Source organism: Tauraco erythrolophus, chromosome 12, assembly GCF_009769465.1.
Source record: "Tauraco erythrolophus isolate bTauEry1 chromosome 12, bTauEry1.pri, whole genome shotgun sequence".
Taxonomy (NCBI): domain Eukaryota; kingdom Metazoa; phylum Chordata; class Aves; order Musophagiformes; family Musophagidae; genus Tauraco; species Tauraco erythrolophus.
Window position 1 is genome coordinate 17,370,983 of NC_141476.1, and position 22,559 is coordinate 17,393,541.

At 46.8% G+C, this 22,559-nt stretch overlaps 2 protein-coding genes across 2 annotated transcripts in view; one reads left to right on the plus strand and one right to left on the minus strand.

Annotated features, from left to right (window-relative positions):
- Nucleotides 1-18,360, minus strand: part of NT5DC2 (5'-nucleotidase domain containing 2) — a 28,989-nt gene extending 10,629 nt beyond the window's left edge. Inside the window, exons 1-6 of the mRNA XM_009985458.2 lie at nt 18,078-18,360; nt 10,124-10,308; nt 9,270-9,344; nt 7,284-7,339; nt 5,460-5,553; nt 1,576-1,704 (exon numbers count right to left, since the gene is read on the minus strand). Of these exons, the coding sequence (XP_009983760.2) occupies nt 1,576-1,704; nt 5,460-5,553; nt 7,284-7,339; nt 9,270-9,344; nt 10,124-10,308; nt 18,078-18,360 (822 nt within the window). The remainder of the gene's footprint in view (nt 1-1,575; nt 1,705-5,459; nt 5,554-7,283; nt 7,340-9,269; nt 9,345-10,123; nt 10,309-18,077) is intronic.
- A 411-nt stretch (nt 18,361-18,771) lies between these two features.
- On the plus strand, nt 18,772-21,032 carry UQCC5 (ubiquinol-cytochrome c reductase complex assembly factor 5). Its single transcript, XM_086619062.1, has 3 exons — nt 18,772-18,811; nt 19,171-19,350; nt 20,672-21,032. The coding sequence occupies exons 2-3, from the start codon at nt 19,200-19,202 to the stop codon at nt 20,737-20,739; spliced, it is 219 nt and encodes a 72-aa protein (XP_086475188.1). The 5' UTR covers nt 18,772-18,811; nt 19,171-19,199; the 3' UTR covers nt 20,740-21,032.
- The last annotated feature ends 1,527 nt before the right edge of the window (nt 21,033-22,559 follow it).

Below are 22,559 nucleotides of genomic sequence, written 5' to 3' on the forward strand. Positions count from 1 at the left end.
GCAGAAGACTGTCAGGTTTAGACATGTCTTCACCCACTGTGAGCTGTGTTGTAATAACGGTTGGGGCAACGCGAGACGTCTCGGACGCCTGTCTGTGCAGGCACGGGAGGACCTCTGAGCTCACGCCTGCAAACCGCTTCTTCACGCTTGCACTCGGGTACTGCAAAGGGAGAAGTTTTGCAAAAATGGTTTGGTACCCTCATTGCACAGAAACAAACAAGAACTCTTCTGGTGTGAGCCCAACTTTTCCATACAGATTTCAGGCATTGGCACAGATTTTCTGTCGTAGCTTTCTTCTCTGCCTGCCTCAGTCACTCCTCAGGAATGACCACATCGCTCAGCAAAGGATGCGAAAACAAATGCTGGGATTAGCACTCCGGAGTTTGAGGGCTCCAGCACACCATTTGCCCTGCATCGAGTATATGTGTTAGGCTGTAGCAACCACCCACCCGCTCTCAAGATTTCAATTAGGAACACGTCCATTTTGACCACAAAAGAAGATTCAGAAGACACGCTTGACAAAAGGCCTCAGGAGCCAGCTCTATCCCCTCTTCTCATTTTCCCCACACCAAGAGCGAAAACAACTACAACAACTAACACCCTAGAGACATGTTAAGGTCTTGTGGGAAACTGGCTGACGTGCTCTTATCAAGCACTAACAGAAGCTGTAATCCTTGGCTGCAGCAAAGCTGACAGGGTGGATCCTTATCACAAAAGAAGCTGCACAGACGTGGAGCTACGTTTTCCTCACAAGAAGACTGAAGAGATAATGTGTGGGCTGCTACTAATGGATGAGCCTAAGATTTCCACAGGTACAAATCAAAAACGCCTCTCCATGGAAAACAGCATGCAATAAGGCTTGGCTACCAAGGAAGATGCCTTGTCTGTCAACAGAAGTCACCCAGGGCAGCAACCTCAAGCACTTACACCTTGCCTTAACTAAGAAGTCAAACAGTACCCCCTAACAATGCTGAAAATCCCACGCAGCCCTTTCAAATGCCAGGAGTGAAGCTGGAGGGCACAGCTGGCACCTTGGAGTAACTGGCTCTTGAAAGCTACAGTCATCCACTGGAAAACATCCCAAAAGGATCAGAGTACTCTGTGGCTGCAAAGGGAAGGAGTGGATCCTCAGAGCGGGTAAGGGCAGGTGTTTTACAATAAACACTGTATAAAGCAAACAGTTTGGTACATGGTCAGACCAAGTCTCTTTGAAAAATAAGATATTAACAGGAAAACATAGAGCTTAAAAGTCTTTAGATCCAGAAAACATTTACACAAGCTATGTGACACATTTCCCACAGAAGGACCTTCAACCCAATCAGCCTAGGCACTCCTGCAAGAGATAATGTACAGCAATACCAACTCTGTAGTACAGAGACCTAACATGTTCTGAAAACACAGCTTGGAATACTCCTGGTAGTGCTTTAATCTGAAGGCACAACAATGCTGTCATGTTAGGGTACTCACTAACGGTCCCGCAGGTTTGGGTAGTGCAGAGCTCACCAGTGCTAACAAGCCAAAGAGCTCACAATTTGGATGTGGTGCGAGCTATGGGGCAGCTGACATTTTACTTACAGATATATCCTTGTAAAGATGCACCTGGTCAAACTCAATGCCGTGATTTATGAAGTAATCAATGACTGAAGAGAGTAACGTCATTTCAGGAAGAGAAAAAATGTCCATAAACTGCTTAAGTGATGGACCCTGGAAAGCAAAAAACGAGACACACACATTAAACACAAAACAATAAAAAAAAAAAAGTGCAACAAACAAACAAACTCATATCACTCAGTACCATCTGGAATACATTCCTGGCTAACAAAAGAAAAACACTAATGTGGAAAGTCTCATCTGCTCAGCAAGTAGCCCTCTCTTCTCAACCAAAACACTAACCTAATGCATTAAAACTTGACAAGAGAGAGGCTTCTCCTTCACAGAAACCATTAAACAAACCCAGCATCACTAACACCATGGAGTGAAGGTGGAGGAAGTGGGGAGTCAGTTCTAGACACTAACTTTTATTTCAACCCCATGCCCTCTGCTTCCCACCTAGCCTCTTGGCATCAATACAAGTGCCAACAGACAACGCTCTGCTACAGAAGCGACAACGGCCCTTGCTGGAGGTGCCCCATGGCTCATCCAAAGCAGGCTGTGACATTGGACACATGGGCACCAAAGCTGCCCTATCCACGTTCCAGTGAGGTTTCACACAGCAATGCAGGAATCACTCCAACGAGCAGTTTGTCAATGCCTCCCTGCCCTTGAGTCGCTACAGAAAAGCCGGAATGGGCACAAAGAAGAACAACTTCAACCCACCCAGCAGTCAGGTGGAAACAGACGATTAAATCCTGCCCAAGGAATAACTCACCTTGCATTAGGCAAGGCTGCAACTATCCCATGTTTGCTCTTCTTGTTGCCTATTGATCACAAACTTATCAGCAGGTCAACGGCCACCTTTGGCTTCAGAGAGGCCTTCTGATAAAATAAAACTTTTTTTATTCAGTACATACCACCTGTGCAGAGGACTATGGTGAGTCTCACTGGTAAGCTGAAGCTAGAATCAATTTTTTCATCTTTCATCACTGGAGTGCCACATCAGCCAAGGGAACAGCTACAAAGGTCTTGTACATGAAACGCGATTTGGGAAGTGCATAGACCTCTCAATGAACCCAGCCACCAGAGATGCCCTGGCAATCCAGTCGCATCGTGCCTGCGCATGTGAGCTTTGAGCAATCCATGACTGACAGCCGCAAAGTTGCAACTCTCTAGGATAATACTGGCTCACTTCAGAAGGCATTTATTATAGCTATGCGAAACACAGACATGAAAGCAGCACCTGAAAGATCGCAGAAGGTCCACATGGTGGAGGCTGACAGAGGGCACATGCTGCCTAATGACAAACATGTGCCACTCATGTCAGTATGGAACAACAGTAACATCTCCCATTTAGTCTGGTCTTGTAAGGGTAGAATAAGAGACTAGCACTCTGGTTGCAGCACTATCTAAAGCCAATATTGGGACAACACAAATTGGGGTCTGGAAAGAAGATGCAAAATGGCAAAGGAATCACAAACAGCATTTTGTCTCAGGTCTGTTACCAAAAAATGCTGCAATCAAAAGCTATGTTGGTGTGCTGAGGTTTATACAATTTCTATCCATCCGTCCATCCATCACAGGACAACTTGACCTACAGCAGAAGAGAACACAGAAAACACCCTCTGGTTTGGGTCACATATTGCACATGGTGGTGCTGCATAGCAATACTTGCTGAATCCTTTTAACAGACTTTTGTTTGTTTTGATGTGTGGTTGCTAAGGGAACATTTCTCTCACCAGCAAAACCAACATTTTGTGAAAACAGCCCTCACCTTTTTTTCCTGTTCAGGGATTCTGGGAAAGAAGCAAGAGGGAACCAGACAGGTAGTTCCTACTGAGATCACTAGGTATGGGATTTAGCAGAGCGCAGCAGAGCAGTGACCTGTCCCACCAAGACTTTAAGCATAAAAGAGACAGTTAAATGTTCAACGTCAACAGCAAAGAATGACCTTGTAGGTAGTCAACTCTGATTTCATTTTTGTGCCTTATGCCACCATCCTACAAGGCATGTCCAGCCTCCCCGCCCCGTTCCCTTTAGTGACTTCAACTTCCTTACAGCAGGCATAATGACACAAGTCAGGATGAAAACTGGAATGTAGTTTTGGAAAGAACGCTACATATGTTTTTTCCACAACACCCGTAAGTTCCCAACCTTTGTTACAGGCCAGCCAGCGAAAGCCATACTAGTTGCATTGTCTAACCCTGGGCAATAACTGTGCCTATCTACTGCAGGTGTTGGGATCCCGGTAGCTGTCCACACACTCCTGCCAACAGAGGATCTAGAAAACCCTTAAGGAAGAATATTTACACACTTTGGCTACATCAGTCCTGCTTGTCTTATGCCTTGTCGCCTGGAATCACTGATCTGGCAGACCTTCCTGTTACCCATAGAGGTAGCAACATCAGCATGGCAGACCAAAGAGGACAAGCTCAAAGAACCCTTCTAAAGCCTCGCTCCACACCAATTGCACTGCACCTGCTCACACCAGCAGACATCTTAAACTAGATGCTTTCCCACTAAGGTGTTACTGGCCCAGGTTAAGCAGACATTGCTGGACGCGAATGTCATTAGCCGTATATACTTTTGTTCTCTTCAGGATCCACCTATTAGTTTATGGAGTTCATTACATTACTAGAGAGGAGATTCACCTCTTTGCAAAGGTAAGTGCTATTCCTGCTTCTGTGGTCAATTGTTATTCCGAAATTTTCAGTACCAAACTGCAGGAGAGAACACCTGATACGTACAAAGCAGCACAGAAAGGCACCTTGGCATGAGCACCTGGTCCTGCAGAAGGCCACAACTCGAAGCAGATCTCACATTTACAGTTATTTAAAGTGAAAGGTGAAATCATCTCAAGCTTGCCAAGAGTGAGGAGAGTTGCACAGAGGGAGGCTAATTGAGTGCAGTTTACAGACAGATACCAAATTCGAAACAGAAACATCCTATTTCAAAGCTGGAAACGACACTGAGCTATAAACAGAGTATATGCTTATCCAGAAAGCAACCACTCAGATTAATTGTTCCCAAGTGACAGAGAGAAATCAAAAAGTGAACTTGCTGGAGACTTCACAAGGCAAACTCAAAGGGCTGTTACCAGAGGAAGCCTGCCCTTCTCCTTCCAGCTTCCCCTACAGCAACTGAACTAACAAAGGGCAAGAAACAAAGCAGTTCTGGGGGGAAAGGGATGTAAGCGGCCCTGCTTGCCCACTGCACCACACTATGCACTTAAGGAAGAAACATTTCTCCTAACTTCCTCTAGTTCAGGCAACCAAAGACTTCTACAGCTCCTATGGACAGAATTTCAGTCCTTTACTGTGTCAGTAAGCTTTTCTGCCTAAAAAAAACCCAAACCGAACACTCATGGATGTCAATCCTATGAATAATATCCTCTGAGTAGGTCTGAAAAGGTGTGGAGGGAGGATCCCTTTCCTGAAGGGAAAAAATCCTACCCAAAACCAAAGAGACAAAGGCCTTGCAAGCACCCTGCTGCTACACACACAGACACCCCCTCCCACGCAACTCACTGCAGACACCATCACTGCAGGCTGTCCTGGTACCTCGGGAGCTAGAATTGGCCAAGGAACAAGCAGGGAACATCTCCCTATCAGTGTCCAGAGCCATTCAGCTCTAGGCCAATAGCCCTGGCGTTTAGGAATGCTTCGCAGATGGCTTTCACATGCTAAACTGCTAAATAACCTCTGGGGCAAATTCCCACTAGAACAAAAACACACACTGCAGCTCACTAGGGACTGAGCCTGGCGGAGTCCAGGGGAGGCTGGAGTCATTTACATGCTCCTACAATTCACTGTTTTCCTAGCTGTCGAAAGAGCTGCTGCATCATAGCAGTAAAGGGCTTACAATACCTTGCCATAGAAGTCACTCATCTGATACAGGGGGATGTGCTGCGTACCACCGTAGAGTTCGATTACCTCTTCATCAGGCACTGGTTTGAGCCCTCTGGACACAGAACAACAGCAAGAGTTTGTCAATAATCACCAGTCTGCACAGAGCTACAAACTGCAGAGAAAGAGAAGATGGGACAATCAGGCTGCTCCTTTCTAAAGCTCACAAATTTCTCCTGCACAAAAGACAGAGCCAGAGAGCCTGACTGCTCCATGGTTTCTTAAGTTTCACATAAAATCTTTCCGGAGACATTCTTCAGATACCTTGTTTGCTCCTTCAAGTTAATTGAGGGGCTTTATCCACATTCCAGCAGAGAGTTCAGACAGAGGCTTCTCTCTGCATGCTGTCAATCTGCCCCACCAAATCGGCCCCACGACCCGACTTTGGCAGCGCTGGGTAACTGTAGGTTTGGAGAGGTTGCTTCCATGTGGTATATCACCATTAAATGCAAAGGTATAGGAAAAGAGCTTTCTGAAAATGAGGTTTCCTTCCTATTCAGTTCTCCTAAGAAAAACAAGTTCTTTGCTAAGACTGTTCAACAGAGATGGCTCTTTTCCCCCAAAACTCCATAATGACAGGTATGGCTATAAGCTGCACCGTTAGTGACTGTTAATCAGGTTACCTGACTGCTGCTGCAGGTTTTGCCTCTTGCACAATTTTTGATGGCTGTTTACTCAAGCAGTCAGCAACTTTCCCTTTCTCCTTTCCTATTCAGTCACGGTGCAGCCTCTGAGAAGTTAAAAGTTGCCTCAGTTGTGCTCAAAAGCAAAGGACAGTTTAGGAAAAGGACACTTCAAAGATAGTTACAAACATATAACAGGGAAAAAAGTTTAAATGCGCTTCAGCTAAAAATCTCTTTGTGAAGCTGAAGTGAAATATGGGTTGGTACCAACCCCTCCTTCCCACTCCCCCAAAAGCTAGCACTCAAAGAAGCCAATTCTCTCTGATTATGAAACTCCCTTCTTAATATTCTTAGAGTGTTTACTGTAACTGACGCTTAACAGCAAAAGGGCAGAGTTCAAGAAAAAACAACATTGCCTTCCATGCTCAGGAAATACAACACAGATTTACAAGAGCTTTGCTAATGGTGTCTGTGAATTACTACTTCTCATCCACCAACCCCACTCCACTCTGGGGCAAGGTTTTCTCCCCATCTCCAGCCTCACAACCTTTTGGAAAAAAGTTTGCTCTGCACTGTTTCAGCCACTTATTCCAAAGCACACCCAGTTCTCTTTGGAGAACAACAGAAAAGAAGGAAAATCAGGACAACCTAGGCCTTAAACTGAGCCCAGATTCTGATGCATCATTACTGTATTGACACGTCTGCCCTGCTTTAAGATTTTATTTGCACATCCAGACCACTCTCCTCTTAGCTTTGTGACAAGGCACAGCAGACCACTGCTGGGACACGCTTCTGCCTGGAGAAGACAGGACCATATACAGAGGAGTCCTTTCCTAGTTGCACTGTTTGCTCACAGATGTTAACCCAGGTATGCTGTAGCTGCAACTCAAACATCACACAGGGTACGTGACCAGATGTGCCACTAACCAGTAGAAAAAGCTTCAAGTCTTCCCACCCACACTTGGCTTGAAACACTTGAGAAAAATTACTCCCTACAATTATGTGCCAGGTAAGCATTTGAAGCAAGTGCAAACAGGATAAGCCAGATGAGACCGTGCTCTGCTCAAAAAAACCCTCTGTATGCCATGAACATACAATCAGATTTAGTAATCCACCTTTGCATGGATGGGCATTTAGAAAATTATTTTCAGAACTGACAGACCTATATGCTGTCCCCAGCTGGACGTAATGGAAAGCATCGATTTTCATCAGAAGACTCTGTGATAAGGGAAAGATATTTACTGTTAGAATTGGGTAGGTTTACACTGAAACCTAAAATAGTTTTACGTTCCACACAAATGACACTTAGAAAATAAAATTCAATATAAACATCCCACATCTATGTACTTTAAGCTGCGCTTACTCCCCAGTCACTTTTAAACACACTTATGCATACTGTGACTTTCTTTTTATTGGCTTCTCCAGCAAAAGACAGTCTTTCTATGAGCCAAAATACCACTGTCTGTTACACTCCAACGTTAGTGGACAGGGATGCAGCTGAAAAACGGGGAGAACAATGTTTCTCTGACTCAAACAGTCTCTTCTTATCTCCCTTCCAAAAGCACACACATTCCAAAGGAGCTTTGTGTGCACAAGAGATCTATTCCTCCTCGCATTTATCTTAAGCAGAACTAAGTGGGCAAGTTCTGGTTTAAAGCGCAGCTGCACCGTGTCATTTTCTTTACACAAGAGCTCTCCCCTTCAACACTTCTCCTGCTCCCCAACAGACATTCAAGCAAAGATGTTCATGAGCACACCGGGCTGGCAATGTTAGAGCTTTCTTTGCATTTTTGTATCAGATTCCCCTATTCATGAATCATCCCTTCTCCTCCATCCATCATTCTGAAGCCCTAACACAAGTTCTCAGGGCATGGAAAGCAGCCTTACACTAAACCTGCATCGCTCTGCAACTCGAATAAGGACACAGCATCAAACTATTCCTGCTGTTTCTACCACAGTGCAAGGTACTTGACTCCACAGAGCATTCACAACCTTCAGGCTCCTTCTTTTATCCCGATGTCATATCAGTGCAGCTTGTTACACCTGTGGGCAGACCTCCCACTAGTCTGTGAGGAGTGCGGGCAAATAAGCCGAAAGATTTACTTAGACAGGCACTATGCAGTTTTTCATGTGTTTTGCAAACCCTGATCCTGAGAAGAAAGAGTTCTCACCTCTACTCACTCTAAGGGCGCTTTGCTTGGCTAGGCTAGTTGCCTCTGTGTTCCTCTGATATAGCAGCCAGAGATTTAAACAGAGAAAGAAACTTCAGTTTCTGACAGATCTTCTTCCTTTGTAAAGTCAGAGGCATGAGCGCTCTGCTGCCATGCTGTCATGGCAGTTAGGACAAAAGACACAGGAAACTCTATACAGTTTTTTCTTCGTTCTCTTTTTCTCTCCTGCTGGAGAACAGCACACACACTCTGGCCCGTGCTGCTCACTTCCCTGAATTTGCTCGAAGCTCAACATAAGAAAAGCTACTACAGTGAAGCAACTTTCTCCGCCGTGCTCCCACCTGACTGCCCGGCTGCAGCAGCCAGCACTACATCACTGGGCATCGGGCTTTCAGGGAATCCATCCAAAGTACTGAAAAGGGTTAAAGCTAATGCTTGCACTTTGCTGCCCGTGCTGCTCAGAAGCATGCATCTCAAGCAGCTTGGATCTTTTTCCAAGCAGTCCTATTATTCGAGGTAGGGGGTGAGGAAGGCTTCCTAAAGCATTCTCCTGACAAGTCATTTCTATTATTAGAGTAAGACATAATGCCTCTGCTCCTGGCAAGTACTTGTAGATGCAGGATCGAGGTTTGTTGTTTAAATTTCCTGAAAGACAGAAACGATCACACAAACAAGCCGAGTTTTCTATTAATTAGCTTGTGGAATTAACTGACTTTTAAATTAGCAGGGCTGTTTACCAGGTCTTTGCTAGAATGTCCCATTCTGCTAGAGGCTATGCAAACACAACAGACATCTTTCCCTTGAAAGCTTTATAAGCAAGAAAAACCCACGCAATGAAAAGCACAACCAACTGGACTAAGTATTTCACTGACAGTTTGGTGATCGATGTTATTGTAAGCAATGACAGAAAGTATTTCCACTAAAAACATAATCCAATGGAAGACAAAGCCCAGGAGACTGAACTTTGTACAGCTTACCTTTTGTACATCATAGTGAAGTCCACGTATGGCAAACCCTGGAATGTAGTCATATTTCCCGAGCCCTTCTGGATACTGGGAAGACAAACAGCGACATCGTTAGAGGCATAAGCACTGGGTTATCAACAAAATTATTTCAGCTGTTGAACTGGCTTAGTCCTGCTAGTCATCTCACCCCAGGCATAAACTGGCCAAGGAACAGGTGCACTTCGTTTTGCCCCCTCAACAAAGTGGATGAATGGAGAAAGACATAAAGGATCAGGATCCCCAAAAACAATTTCTCTCATGTAAGGGACACTAGTGAAAACGTAACAGATTCACTCAGGCAGCGAGGACGCACATTCAATGCATATATTTGACAAAGAAATGGTACTGCAGAGCCCCTCTAAAAAGAAAGATATGATGAGAAGAAAATGCACAGACCAGTCACCTATTGCAAATGGTGTCCATTACTGGACATGCTCTACAGTGTCATCCACATTGACTTGCACACGTCAAGTCCTGTACAGCTGCAGTGTTGGCCCTCAGTTCGTGTTTATCCACCATGTGTACCACAGCAACTCTGGGGGCATTGTTTCCATAGTTTGGTAAAACAGACCAGACCTTTCTAGGCTAAGGTTCCTGCTCCGTATTTATAAACTCTCAGGAATGCAGAGCATGGTAAATTGTCTAAAAGGAAATGAATTCCCTGTACAGACAAAGCTTTCTGCAATCAAAGATTGTGAAACATAAAATTTATCTCAATAAAACAAGTAATTGACACATGCGCACAACGCGGCGTTTTGCAAGTACGTCTGCGGCATCGCAAAGACAGCAGTAAGCTTAATTGAATGAAATTCTTAGCACATAATTACCTTGAATTGTTCTATTAGGATGTCTCTGGCAGTGTTAAAAATCATAGAGTGTAGTAAATTAGAATACTGTGCTAATGTGTAATCGTAGTCAAAGCCATAGATCTCAACATCTCCCAGGCTGATCTCGTTGTTGGCATAGATAGCGGCCGGGTTGAGGAGATTGCAGACTCCTGGTGGAAGGAGATCTAAGAGAAGGGAAAGAGGAGAGGTTAGAGAAACTGAGAGGATCACTGAAACATCAACTTTTCGTTCTGGACCTGACAGCAGCTGGAAGAACCACACGGCAGCAGCAAAGGAGCGCAGTGCCGCTGTTAACCCGCTCAAATAATCCTCCCCGTGAAAAAACACACAGTGGAACCTTTGGCTGCCTCTGCTGCTGCTGCTAACCACTCTCACAGCAAGACTGACCTTTTGTGTCAGGAAGCTGCAAATCAATGTCCTCGGGTCTCTGGCCTACATGAGGCAAGGCAGACCCGAGATTTTGCAGTGTTAAATTCCCAGCTCCCTGCAGCTGCCTTTTCAGCGGGCTCACCAACACCAAGGGGAGCTGCAAAACATCACCAGAAAAACAGGTGCCCCTCACTTAAAGCCCAATCAAGACAAACAGGCTAACGCTCCTCTTCGAGAAATCTAGATTACTTCAAATTAGAAATTGTGAGGTTTGCCTTCGGCATTCTTTTTACTCGCAGAACCAGCCAGACTTCACAGGGCAATCATGCAGGTACCATCAGGGCTTTTTATTTTATGGTCAATGGGCAGGATAAAACAAGGTTTTGTACAAACACCAACAAAATGTGAAAAAAAAAAAAACACATTAAGCCACGCTCTTGGAGCATGTAATGCTGATAGCAACAAGTTATCTGCTTTCCTCTGATAAACACCTGTGGAAACAGCTCGGTCCTTGGTCCTTGCGTGTGGTTTGTCGCTGCAAAACAAGGTTACTGTTCAAGATGCTTGTGGATAACACTTTGCCCCCCAGACCACAGAGAAAAAGGGTGTTCCGTGACCTGGCAGCTGAACTGCCTGTATATCCTTTTTCAGAGGCAGTCTAGAGAGCAGAGAGCTTTAGCTGCACTACAACCAGAGAGGCAGGAACAGACCCTCCCCAGGCCCCCTCAGGCTCCACCAGAGCCGTCCATGGCAAGATGAGGAAGAGCAATAAAAACTTCCCTGTAGTAGGTTGCCTAGTCACATCCACACTGGGGGACAGAGAGGGGAAGGAGGCATTTCCTCCCCTGTCGAAGACGGGTTATTTTCTCTTTGAACGATAGGAAAAGTGGAGACGTTTTCCAGATCTTATCCAGCATCAGCAGGTAGGATTTTTTTTTTTCCCTTCCTACCTTAACTTTTGGCTTTTAGCAAGAAGCCCTGTGCCAGTTCTTTGGTGCTTTCTTGCTATAAACCCAAGTTTCATCTGAATCTAGAATAAAAAAAAATATTAGAAAGAGACCAGCCATTCCCAATAAAGACTTTGTCTGGAATGATTACAGAGTTTAAGTAGAAGTCCAAAGCACATTTGCGAGCACTAAGCCAAAAAGGTGACCAAAGAAAGAGAGGATTCAGATATACCATAATATTTATTTTTCAGGGGCGAGATGCATTACAAAACATACCCATCCCTCTCTCCTAACTCACTTTCCTTTGGCTTTCATATGCAATTCACGAGATCAGCTAGAGAGGAATGAGGAGAAAAGAAGGCAGCATTTTAAGGTGGGAGGGCTGATTTGCTGGCTACACAGCAAGAACAAGAGCCCTCTTTCAGGGACTGCTGGTGGCAAAGTTCCTGGAAGAGGCTGAAGAGGGTGGGTGCAATCAGAGTACTTTCCACTGGGATTTTAAAAGATGGGAAATGTAAATAGGATTCAGACGATCACAACTTTCATCATCTCATCATAAATGCTCTCTGCACCGTAAACAAACAGAGCTCCACTTCCTGTCCTCACCTCCAGATAACTTGTGGGAAGATCTTTTCCTAAGCATGCACTGGGATTTGCAGGGTGTTATTTTTCTTTCTCACAAGGAAAACGACTCAACTCTAATCACACCACAGTGCAAATATGCAGTGCTCTCCTCTCCTAATGAAAGCATTTTTTTTTCCTTTCTTTTTTTTTTTTAATGACAAAGGCACCCCACTTGCTGCCACTGTATCCCTGCAGAGAGGTCGAGCTCTTCCAACACTCACCATTTGCTAACAGATTTATGACAAGACATTTTGACAGTCTGAGAGCAGCGCAAAATACCGTCACCTGAGCCCCATCCCTCCTTTCACAGAAGACATGAGACCTGTCTGGATTCGACAACTAAAGCCAGCCGTGACCTTGCAAAAACACAACCAGGAAAAGCTAAAGGAGCGGCGTGATTCCTGCAAAAGGGTAGTCTGAGATTCACCAAGCGGATGCAGCGAGTCTTATCTGTGATCAGAAGCACAAGCAGTAACTGTGCCACCGTATGATTTATGAAGTATATTTAGACCCACTGGATGAAGTCATACCCATCCCTGCCAGCCTCAAACATAAAGAGCCTCTGGCAGCCTCCTGCCCAGCTCATTTTACCCAACTCAGACATTTTGTCACTGACTTACACAGCACGTTCTCTCTTACCTCATAAGGGCCAAAAAAAAATGCATACACTAGCCAAAATGCTTCATCACCAATGCCTCACACACAAACTGTTCCTCCACAGGCTTGCTGGAGCACCTCACTTCTCCATGCTGTGTTTCCTATCACACAGCATCATCACCGAACCAACTCGCAGCAGCTTGCTGACAGCTCGCTCTTACCACACCGTCATCCTCCATCTTAAACTCGCAGTAGTTTCAAAGTCCCTGATCTCCTAGAGAGAAGGAAAAGGCTCTGGGTTTCAGTCCAGAGACTCATGCTGCACGTCTGGCTCAGCGTAATGTCCATTTGCAGCATCCCCCTCAATGGAGCGGCAGGCATCCCTCTCCTCTTTACATTCCAAACTATCACAAGATAGAGAGAAAAGAGACAAAAGAAGATAGATAGAAGAGACAAAAGCTGGGAGCACACACAAGATTGGTTTCAATATGAGAGCCCAAACACATCTGGCATCTTTTCAAGAAGTTTGGTTGGTTTGTTTGTTTGTGTTTTCGTTTGCTTTTTTGTGTTGCTGTTTTTTGTTGGTTTGTTGTGGGGGTTTTTTTGTGTTTTGTTTTCTGTTTTTTTTTTTTTTTAAGATATTCACCTGGGTAGTTACGAATTTTGAGCGCTTAATCGAGCCCTGGGCTGCTGACTTGGGTGCTGCTGCTCGGCTGACATTCAGCACATAATCTGCCAGGGTTCTTTGCCTCAGTTTCCGTGGCAATCATCCAAACAAACAGACGACATCCTTCAGAAACCCATGAAGATGCCATGCCATTTTTCAAGAACGATAGTTTTTGCTTTTCCTCTGCCAAGACACCAAAACAGATTGCTGGACAGATATGATAAATTATGGCAAGAAAAAAAAAAATGAAACCACCTGGTTATTTAAAAAAATGATAATCCCAATTACTCTTTCCATCTGGGTGCTGACTGGAAAGGGAGACAATATCACAATTAGTCACTGTCTACTCAGCACTTCACCCAGGAAGTATGATCTAAGGGAGAACCAACGTGCGTGCATCTGAGGACAGTGAGGAAAAAACGGCTCTTGCAATAGACACAAACCCCTGGAATCTGCATACTTGCACAATTTGCTCCAGTTTGCAACTCTGACGGTTTTAAGGGAAGCGTCTGCCTATCCACAGTACATGATGAAACTCAGCAACAAAGGCAGACCACAAGAAAGCATGTTTGATCTCACGCATGATTTACACCCGGGTGTGAATGCAAGGTGAACACACATCTCCCTCATTTTACTACTATGAGACCCTAAACAGCTGCTTACATTGGAATACTTCATGACAGCACAAGTGCCTCTTCCCAGGCAATAGCCCACTTTGTTAGAAAGCAATAACACTCAATCCCCAACATGACAGCAGAGACAAAAACAAAAGTAGGTAATTAACTGTGAGCAACGGTTAGAGAGGCCAAGACACCATATGGCCCCTTCTGATGTGAAAAACGCTCTGGTCAGGAGGTGCCAAGCACATCCTGTGCTTTTCCGAGCTCCCAGGGGTACCAACGGCACCACGCAGGAAACGCTCCTTTTCTCTCAGCCTCAGATCCAGCACGTTAGGGAAGAACAGCACACAGAAAAGGCAACTCACACCCATCTCTCTCACCCTTTGTACTCCCAGAGGTCCAACGCAGCAGGCATCTGTGCTAATTCCTTTGTAAGACTAGTGAGGAAAAGAGCGATATTAAAAAGCAGATGGCCACCATCCTCCACGTCCTTCATGATTCAGAAATTTCCGTTCGCTCACACTGACTTGCTTTCTAAAGACAAACTGCCAGTTCTTCCTCCCTTCCAAGTACCTCTTTATCCTTTTGAAGTGTTGTTTTGCACCATTTCACAGCAATTCCTGCAAAGCACTCTAACCAGCAGAAGTAGATGCCTCTAACAAGGCAGCAGGGAGAGGGAAATATTACTTAAAGAGCACTAAATGACAGAGGAATCACGTTGAAAGAGTGCTGATTATTACTCTGGAGCGTAGTCTTGAATTTATGCCATAACTTCTAAATATTTTGGGATTTCTTGCCAACGAAATCTACACAAACCTAAAGCAATATTAAAAACCACCATTTCATCCCAAACCAATGTTTTCTATATACACAACAGCAGGAGACAAATGCTGGTATAACAGTTCTTTACAAGAAAAAAACCTTTATATTTAGGGAAACAGAATTTGGAAGTTAACATAACTGGTCACGCTTGCAGTTCTGGCTGCTAATTGCCCTTTCCAGCCCCAGCTCAATCTCGTGAAACGTGCGCGCTCCCTAAGTGATTCTCAGGGCATTTATTATCATAGCACAAGACTTGTTTCCTGGTTTGGCAAAGAGTGAGGCCTTTAAATCTTCGTGCCTGCTTGAGATTAGCGACATGAGTAGAATCAAAACGTGCTGGATTGCAAAAAGCACCTCTGCACCACACTGGAGTCACCAAGGCGATGATCGCACAGCCTTCTCTCCCATTTCCAAATGCGATGGGCACGTGGTGCTGGCTGCAGCTTGCATTATGCAGATGCAGAGGTATCTCTTGATCCACACAAACCAAAAAGAGCAAAGACTACCTCTGAGCGACACCCTCAGTGTTATCAATGCCTAACCAAGTTCTCGCTATCTGCAAACTTGTCTCTATTCCCAGTGGTTCTCACATTTAACCATGTTCAAGCTTGTCACGCAGAGGCAAGAAGTTATTTTAAAGGTTCCTTAGGAAAGCTTTTTAATTGCAGCCATGTTTACAAGTGTGAAAGATCTAGGAAAAAACACACATGCTTGCTTACAGCCAGATCCTCACTTGCTCGCCAGCTGCATTGAGTTTCATGATTGGATGTTTCCTCAGACATTGCTTACTGAGAGAGCGTATCAGCCTTCATTGACGCTTCAGATGCCATCAAACCAGAATACAGCAAGTCTTGCTCAACAAAGCAAACACGATTATATTTTTCCTTTCAGCGGAGAAAAAGAAAAGCACATAAAGTGGAAGCGGTATTTTTAAATTCTTACAGGTAATGAAATTTGGTCTTAGAGTCAAAGTTGTAAAAGGTAGGGGGAATAATGAAGAGAATGGCTTCTCTTGAGCCAGCTCTAAGGGGAGATTTTACCTCCGCAGCACCTTTTGTGTGGCTATGTGGTGCAGCCATTTGTATCACCACGCTCAAGCCTGGCAGAACACAGACGTGTGTTTCTACAAAGCTGAGAACCTCCACTGCCTGGGCTCCGGCCACCAACCCCGTACCACCACTGAGCCTTACTGCACAGAAGCTCCCGTCCTACATATCCTGCCCTGTCCAACTCGGTCAGCGTTTATCACTGGAATCCCCTCTGTGCTAAGCTGCAACGTTGCTCTATAAATCAGGTCCTAAGCAAGAGCTGGTTTGAAAACATGTAATAAATTCTCCTGGAACAACAGCAAACCTCCAAACCCAACAGCAATAAATGACAATATAGGACAAAGGACTTCACAAAGTTGGAGTTTCAGAGCAGGAGGGAGAAAGTGGCACCGCAGGATTCTTTTCAAACTCAATGCTGATGAGCATTAAGATGCGACAACGTTTTCAAATCCATAGTGCAAGCACAGACATTCAGTTTTACATCAAAGCTAGAAATCAAGGACAAAGGGACAGACTTTTGTCACGTTTTGCACGACTCGGTTCAGTCGTCAAAGCAGCAATTAAAACCAACTTGGACTAACTCTGTTTATGTCTCTTCTTGACAAGACTTGAAGAACAGCACAGTCTGGAAATTTTGGTTTGGGGAGCTATTCTTTAAACAAACAAGGGCTTCTTATTTAACATGTCTAATAGTTACCTGCAGGTTTGTAAAGAGTCTGCTCTGTAACACGTGGGCTACTTTGCTTAACTTTGTTTTGCATTTCATCCTGCTGATCAGTTCTCCATCTCCAGTAATAACTGTATCTCTTGCATCCCAACAAAGTGTAACTTTGTGAATACAAACTTCACCATCTGTCACACAGTAAAGTGAGCATTTTCCCAAGAGACCACACAGCCTATTAACATATCTGCATTTACGGTTTCAATACCATCATGGAAAAGAAAAAAATGCCTTTGAGGATATTAAGGTCCAAACACCGTTACAAGTCTTGCAAGTTGGAATTTCTTTCAAGCAGTAGGGCTAAAACCACAACTCAGCCTTGGAGCAAGGTCTTAACACGAAGCTCCTGTCCTATGTCAGCACCCTGCACTGCCTTCAACGGCTCAGGCAAAGGAGCTCACACCCTGCAAAAGCTGGAATGCAGCAGGCTGAGCACCCAACGGATCAGCAGCCAGTTCCTTTATGTTTGTGCATCATGAAGGACTTTAGATTTTATGGCAAATATGATGTACTGGAAGGTGAGGGAGGAACAACAGAACTTGCCGGTCTCCGAACAGTGAGATGGTTCTTCCAGATGCTTATGGCTAGCTGCTGTCCTCCAAACCCTTAGACAAGCAAAAGCGAACGGAGAGCTATTTAGCAGCAGACACAAAGTCACACTTCCTAGCTCTCTACAGCGCTTATCAGCATCCCAAAAGTCAAGAAACCAGCAGGAAAACGTTCCCTGCCCTTCTGCCAGAAAGCTATTCTTTCACATTTTTAGGAGGGTTTAACAGAGTGGAGATCTACTGCTGCCAAAAAAGACCACAATCCTGTTGTACACGTGGACAGATTTGGCGAGTGGCATGAGTATTCTCCTTGTTTAACAAGATGTCAACGTTCCTGACGGAGCCAAGTAACTTCTTGGTCAGAGAAGCAAAAACACACACACACGAGTAAAAGGCGTTTTGCATCTGCAACACAAGCTGAGCTTCAGGATGAGGAGATCTCCTGTAGCACCAGTCTACACACTCACCATGCACCAGGGGCGAGTTATAAGTTGGACCCTGGACTCCTCACCACTTCGGTCGATATCGCTGTCCATTTGTCCTAGTCTAATCACGTTTCTGGATGCCAACCAACGGCAAATGACAGAAAAACACAACAAGCCCTTCATTTAGACCATATGCCATGATGATATCCGTGTTAGCTGTGAAGAACCCCACATACTCTGCGTGTCCTGGAACGCTAAGACCAGCTGAGAGATCTTCACAGAGGGAAGCCCAGGACGGGGAGAGGAAGATCAAGGCCAGATTTCAGCAGGAATAAGACCGTCCCAGAGGGCCTCGGACGATGGAGGCGTGTGGATGGCATTGCCAGGGAGAGGGCTTCTAAGCCCGGCAGCTGCACAGCAACGGGCACATGCCCAGTTCTGCAGCACGGGGAAAAGCACCAAGGTGCAAAGAGGGAAAAAGAAAAAGGAAAAAGGCCAAGCCCGGCAGGACGTGGCAGTGCCGGCGCCCGGAGGCGGCCCTTACCGTAGACCAGCTTTTTCATCTCGTGGTACCTGGCCCACAGGTAGGTCTTGGTGTCGGCTCCTTCGGCCGGGAGGGGCTGGCTGCCCGCGGCGGGGCCGGGCTCAGCGCCGCGCCGCGCCCTGCCGGGGGCCGCCGGCTGGTGGTCCCTGGGCTGCCCGTGGCCGCCGTCCCCGGGGCACTGGCTGGCTCTGGGGCGGCAGCTCTGGCAGGAGACGGCCACGGCGAGCAGCCGGGGGGCCGCGCCACGGCCCCTCCTCAGCGCCGCCATGCCCAGCGCCGCCATGGTCCCGCCGGACGCTGCAGCCCCGGGGCAGCCCGCGCTCGGCCGGGGCTGGTGCTGGTGCTGGTGCTGGCTCCGCTCCGCTCCCCGCCGCCCCGGCCCGCGGCGGCACCCGCCGGGCGGCCAATCCCCGCCGCGCGGCGCGAGGGGGCCGGGCCGCGCCGCGCCTCGCCACGCCTCGCCGCGAGCGGTGCGGGGGGACAGCGGGCGGCGGCCGCCCGCAGAGAAGGCGCGAGGGCGGCGGGGCCCCGGTGGGCTTCGCTCCCCGCGCTCCGGCCCCTCCGGCGGGGGCGGCCGCGGCGGGGGGCGGTGGGAGGGGGCGGCGGTCCCTCGCCGCGGCCCCGCCCCCGGCCCCGCCCCGCCCAATCCGGCGAGGCGGGCCGCCCCGAGCGCGGTCACGTGGGTGCCCACCACGTCCTTCCGTTCGGCTCCTGCCGGGGCTGCGGCGCTGGAGGTGAGGGGCGCGTGGCGCCGGGGTCGCGCGCCGGGCGCGCCGCGCTGATTGGCTGCGCGCCCCTGCCGGGCCGGGGAGGAGGGGGCGGCGGGGGCTGAGGGGCCGCCGTGGGCGCCCGCCCGCCCGCCATGGCGGCGGGGGCGAGGCTGGGCCTGGCCGGCCCGCTTCTCTGTGCCCGGGGGAGGAGGGCGGGCTGCAGCCCCGCGCCTGGGGCTGTCCTACAGCGGGCGCGGGGCGGTTGGCCTCCCGGCCGCGGTCTGGCGGCGAGGTGGGGCGGGCCGGGCTGTCGTGCGCCTCGTTCCGCCGCGCGCCTCGTTCCGCCGCTCACCCGCCTCCCCGCTTTCCTCTTCACACGTGAGGTGCTGAGGGCGCCGGCCCCGCCCCGGCCATGCTGGTGAGCAAGCGGCTGAAGCGCCTCTTGCAGCTGGTGCCTGGGAAGCAGCGCTTCGGCGTGTACAGGTTCCTGCCCTTCTTCTTCCTCCTCGGCGGAGCGATGGAGTGGTTCATGATTCACGTCCGCGTTGGCCAGGAGACCTTCTGTAAGTGAGGGCCGGGCCCCGGCGGGTCGCCGCCCGTAGCGGTGGTGGACACAGCGGAGGCGATTCCCGTGACCCGGCGGTGCGGTCCTCCCCGGGGGGCCCTTAACCAGCACGTCCGGCGCCGGACTCTGTCTCTCCAGCAGAACACACGGGGCAGAAACAAAAAAAAACACAAACCCTGGGTTTAGAATACTAAATTAGACTTTTTTACATTGAAAATACTCACCAGGGTTGTCAGAATGTAAATGTAGGCGTGGGTTCATCTCACGTGACTTTTTTAATTGGAGGAAAAAGTATGAAAATGAGTCATGAGAACTTAGCTAATGGCAGTTTGTAGAAGGTAAAGCATTTAGTTTTAATGTGGCATTCTTTAACAAACCGTGCTAGAAGTTTTTCTGTGATTCAGAAAAAGGATCAGCTCCGCTATATGTGAGAGTAGTCTCGTTGTCACGGGAAATCTAGTTGAGTCTCCTGCAGAATAAAACAGCTCGATACAATTTCCATAGCTGACAAATGCACTGCAAGCAAAACTGCTTCTCATGCTCACTTCTGAAGGCTTGGGTTTGTCGTGGTTTTCCAGTTTAATATTTCTGAGGCATAGCTGTATAGTAATAAAGTCAGGTTAGAAACTAAAGCACATCTGCGTAGCTGCTGCTGTATTTCAACTCGAGCCTTATTTTCGTACAAAAAAACCCCAATTGCTGTACTACAGTAATAGTGCAGTTTAGCCTTACTTCTGCTCCATAATCCATACAAAGTGACAATGTACAAGCCCGATAACCTCTTTTTTTTTGTCAGTGAGAGGTTTTATTTGGTGATGGATATTTAGGGGTGATCAGAGTGAGGAGAGGCAGGAAGAACGACTAGGAAGACTATGAAGGTGGGTATATTCCTGTGGGGGTTTTTATTTAAAAAAAAAAAAGCTAAAATACTGAAGCCATGCAGGGAGTCCTCAGGCATTGACTTTGTGCCTATAATTTAATTTCCTTTTGGCTTCAGCTAGTTTGGGCATTTGTATTTTTAATTACCCTCACGGGAAAGTAGACAAGAAATGACTGTATCATACTGGAAACTTAGTTTTCCTATAAAAACATTTCATGAGGACTGATGGGAAGAACTTTAGCCTGGATGGGTGGGAGAACATGAGCTATTTTTAAGTGGTAATAAGGATTTGTGTTGGCTTGAATATTTGGTTGCCTGTCAGTCAATGTCTGCAAGAGAAAATTGGATTGGAAAGCTTAAAAAGAGATGACAGGCATCATACGTTTAATACCATCTTGCACTTGGAAAATGCTAATATAATAAAATCTTTTTCTGGCAGATGATGTTTACCGTAGAAAACGATCTGAAAGACAGTACGAGGCAAGGATGGAAAAAAATGAATTTTAGCTGAAACATTTCAAGGGGAAGGTCCTGAATGCTTCAACTGTGTCAATACCAAAGAAGCATTGCTGCCACTTGGATGGTAGGGGAAGAGGTCTCTGCAAGACGAACTGTAATCCACACGTTTGTGTCATACACTCTCAGATGGTTTTGGCAGTTTTCTTCTTCCATCGACTTCCTATCTTTAATATTTTGTATTTAAGCCAAATACAGTAGTGAAAAGTTCACTGTGTTTTGGGCTCTGCCAGTTATTTAATGTGTATTTAGTATGTTTAAATAAACTAAACTGAGTCAACAGAGTCTGGCTACTGCTTTTCTTTGCTGGATGAGACACCATTGTTGTGACAAGACCAATGGGAAAGAAACGTTCCATGTTGCATACGTAATAGCGCAATGGAAATAGTAACTTTGTCAGTTTCCTTTGTGCTGACAGAAACTACTCTTGCGTCCGATTTGTTTTCTTTCCAGTGTGGCATAATTGTCACTAGATAAAACAAGGACAGACTTACTGCTCAGTGCTTGCTCAGCCCACACTGTTTGGAAAGTCATCCGTGCATCCAGGCTCCGCTGCCTGCAAGTGCTGTAATACCCATTGTTGCTGCTCTAACCATGAACTGGGCTGAGGGCTCTGGGGGAAAAGTCCGATGCATTTACCTGGTAGCAGGCACAAGGCGGTCCTAGCAAACCCGAACTCTGTGTGCAGGACTCCCGTCTCCCCAGAGAAGGAAAACAGAGCTAACTGCTACATCCTGGACGGCTTTTAAGGTTTGTTTTACTCCTTAGCACAGTGACAGGAGCTCTCAAGCGCGCGGCAGCGTGTCGGTGACCAGTGCAGTGGTATCGGCGCGGATCATACATGGATGCAATTCGTTTCATTTCTCATGGTCTGTGTATATGTTGAGGGTTCCACAAAGAAGCCACTTAAGATCAGCCTGAAAACAAACCCGAGGGAGTTCATACACTTCCATGTGTCCCTGTGCCAACTCCTCACAGCTGTTTTCCACAGAAGCAAGTTTTCATCAGCTAAAAAGACTGGCTGTTTTGAAGATGTTATGGTGCAAGTACTCAACTTGCAAGCGGAGGGCAACCGCTGTACTTTGTGTTGTGTCTTCCAAGGACTTGATCTGGAGGACTGCTTGTGTTTTCAGGAGATAAAAAAATGACAGGGAATTAAAGATGTGACTGTGCCGCTGCATGCTTTGACTGGACAGCAATTGAATTCCTTGGGGAAAACCTCAATTTCAGAAGTAGTAAGAATTAGATTTTGACTTTCGTTCTGAGATAGAGCCCAAGTTCAAATGCTCTTGCACAAGCTTTTTTTTGCAGTCACAGATGATTCCACTGAAGTAAATCCTGACTGTAGCTATACAATAAAGACTAAAACATTAATAAAAAGCCAGATTTTGACAATTATTGAGCTTTAGCTCCATCTGCCTTTACTTCTGGAGCATTTTGGCACTCCTGCCAGTGCTTGGTTTCCGTAGAACAAACAGCTTTTTCAATTTTTTTTTTTTTTTTTTTTTAAGGAGGAGCCTGTGCCCTAGTTACTTCTCAGGAGCCTGGTGTGAAAACTTCCCGTGGCTTTTCTTAGCACTCGTGTAGTAATAGCAGAGTGTTTCACAGACATCAGTCAAGGTCCAGTTTCTCACTTCAGAGCTCTTCCTTTGCAGCACTGTTTCCCACTTGCAGCTGAGAGTGCCGGGCGTGTCTGGAAGATCTCTTAGGTGGCTGCAGGCAGGTAAACAGAAAGTGAGACAGGCTGCAGTTGCAAGAAAGTTTGGTGTCAGGGAGTTCTGTGGCCAGTGCAGGAATAAAATCCTTCCTCA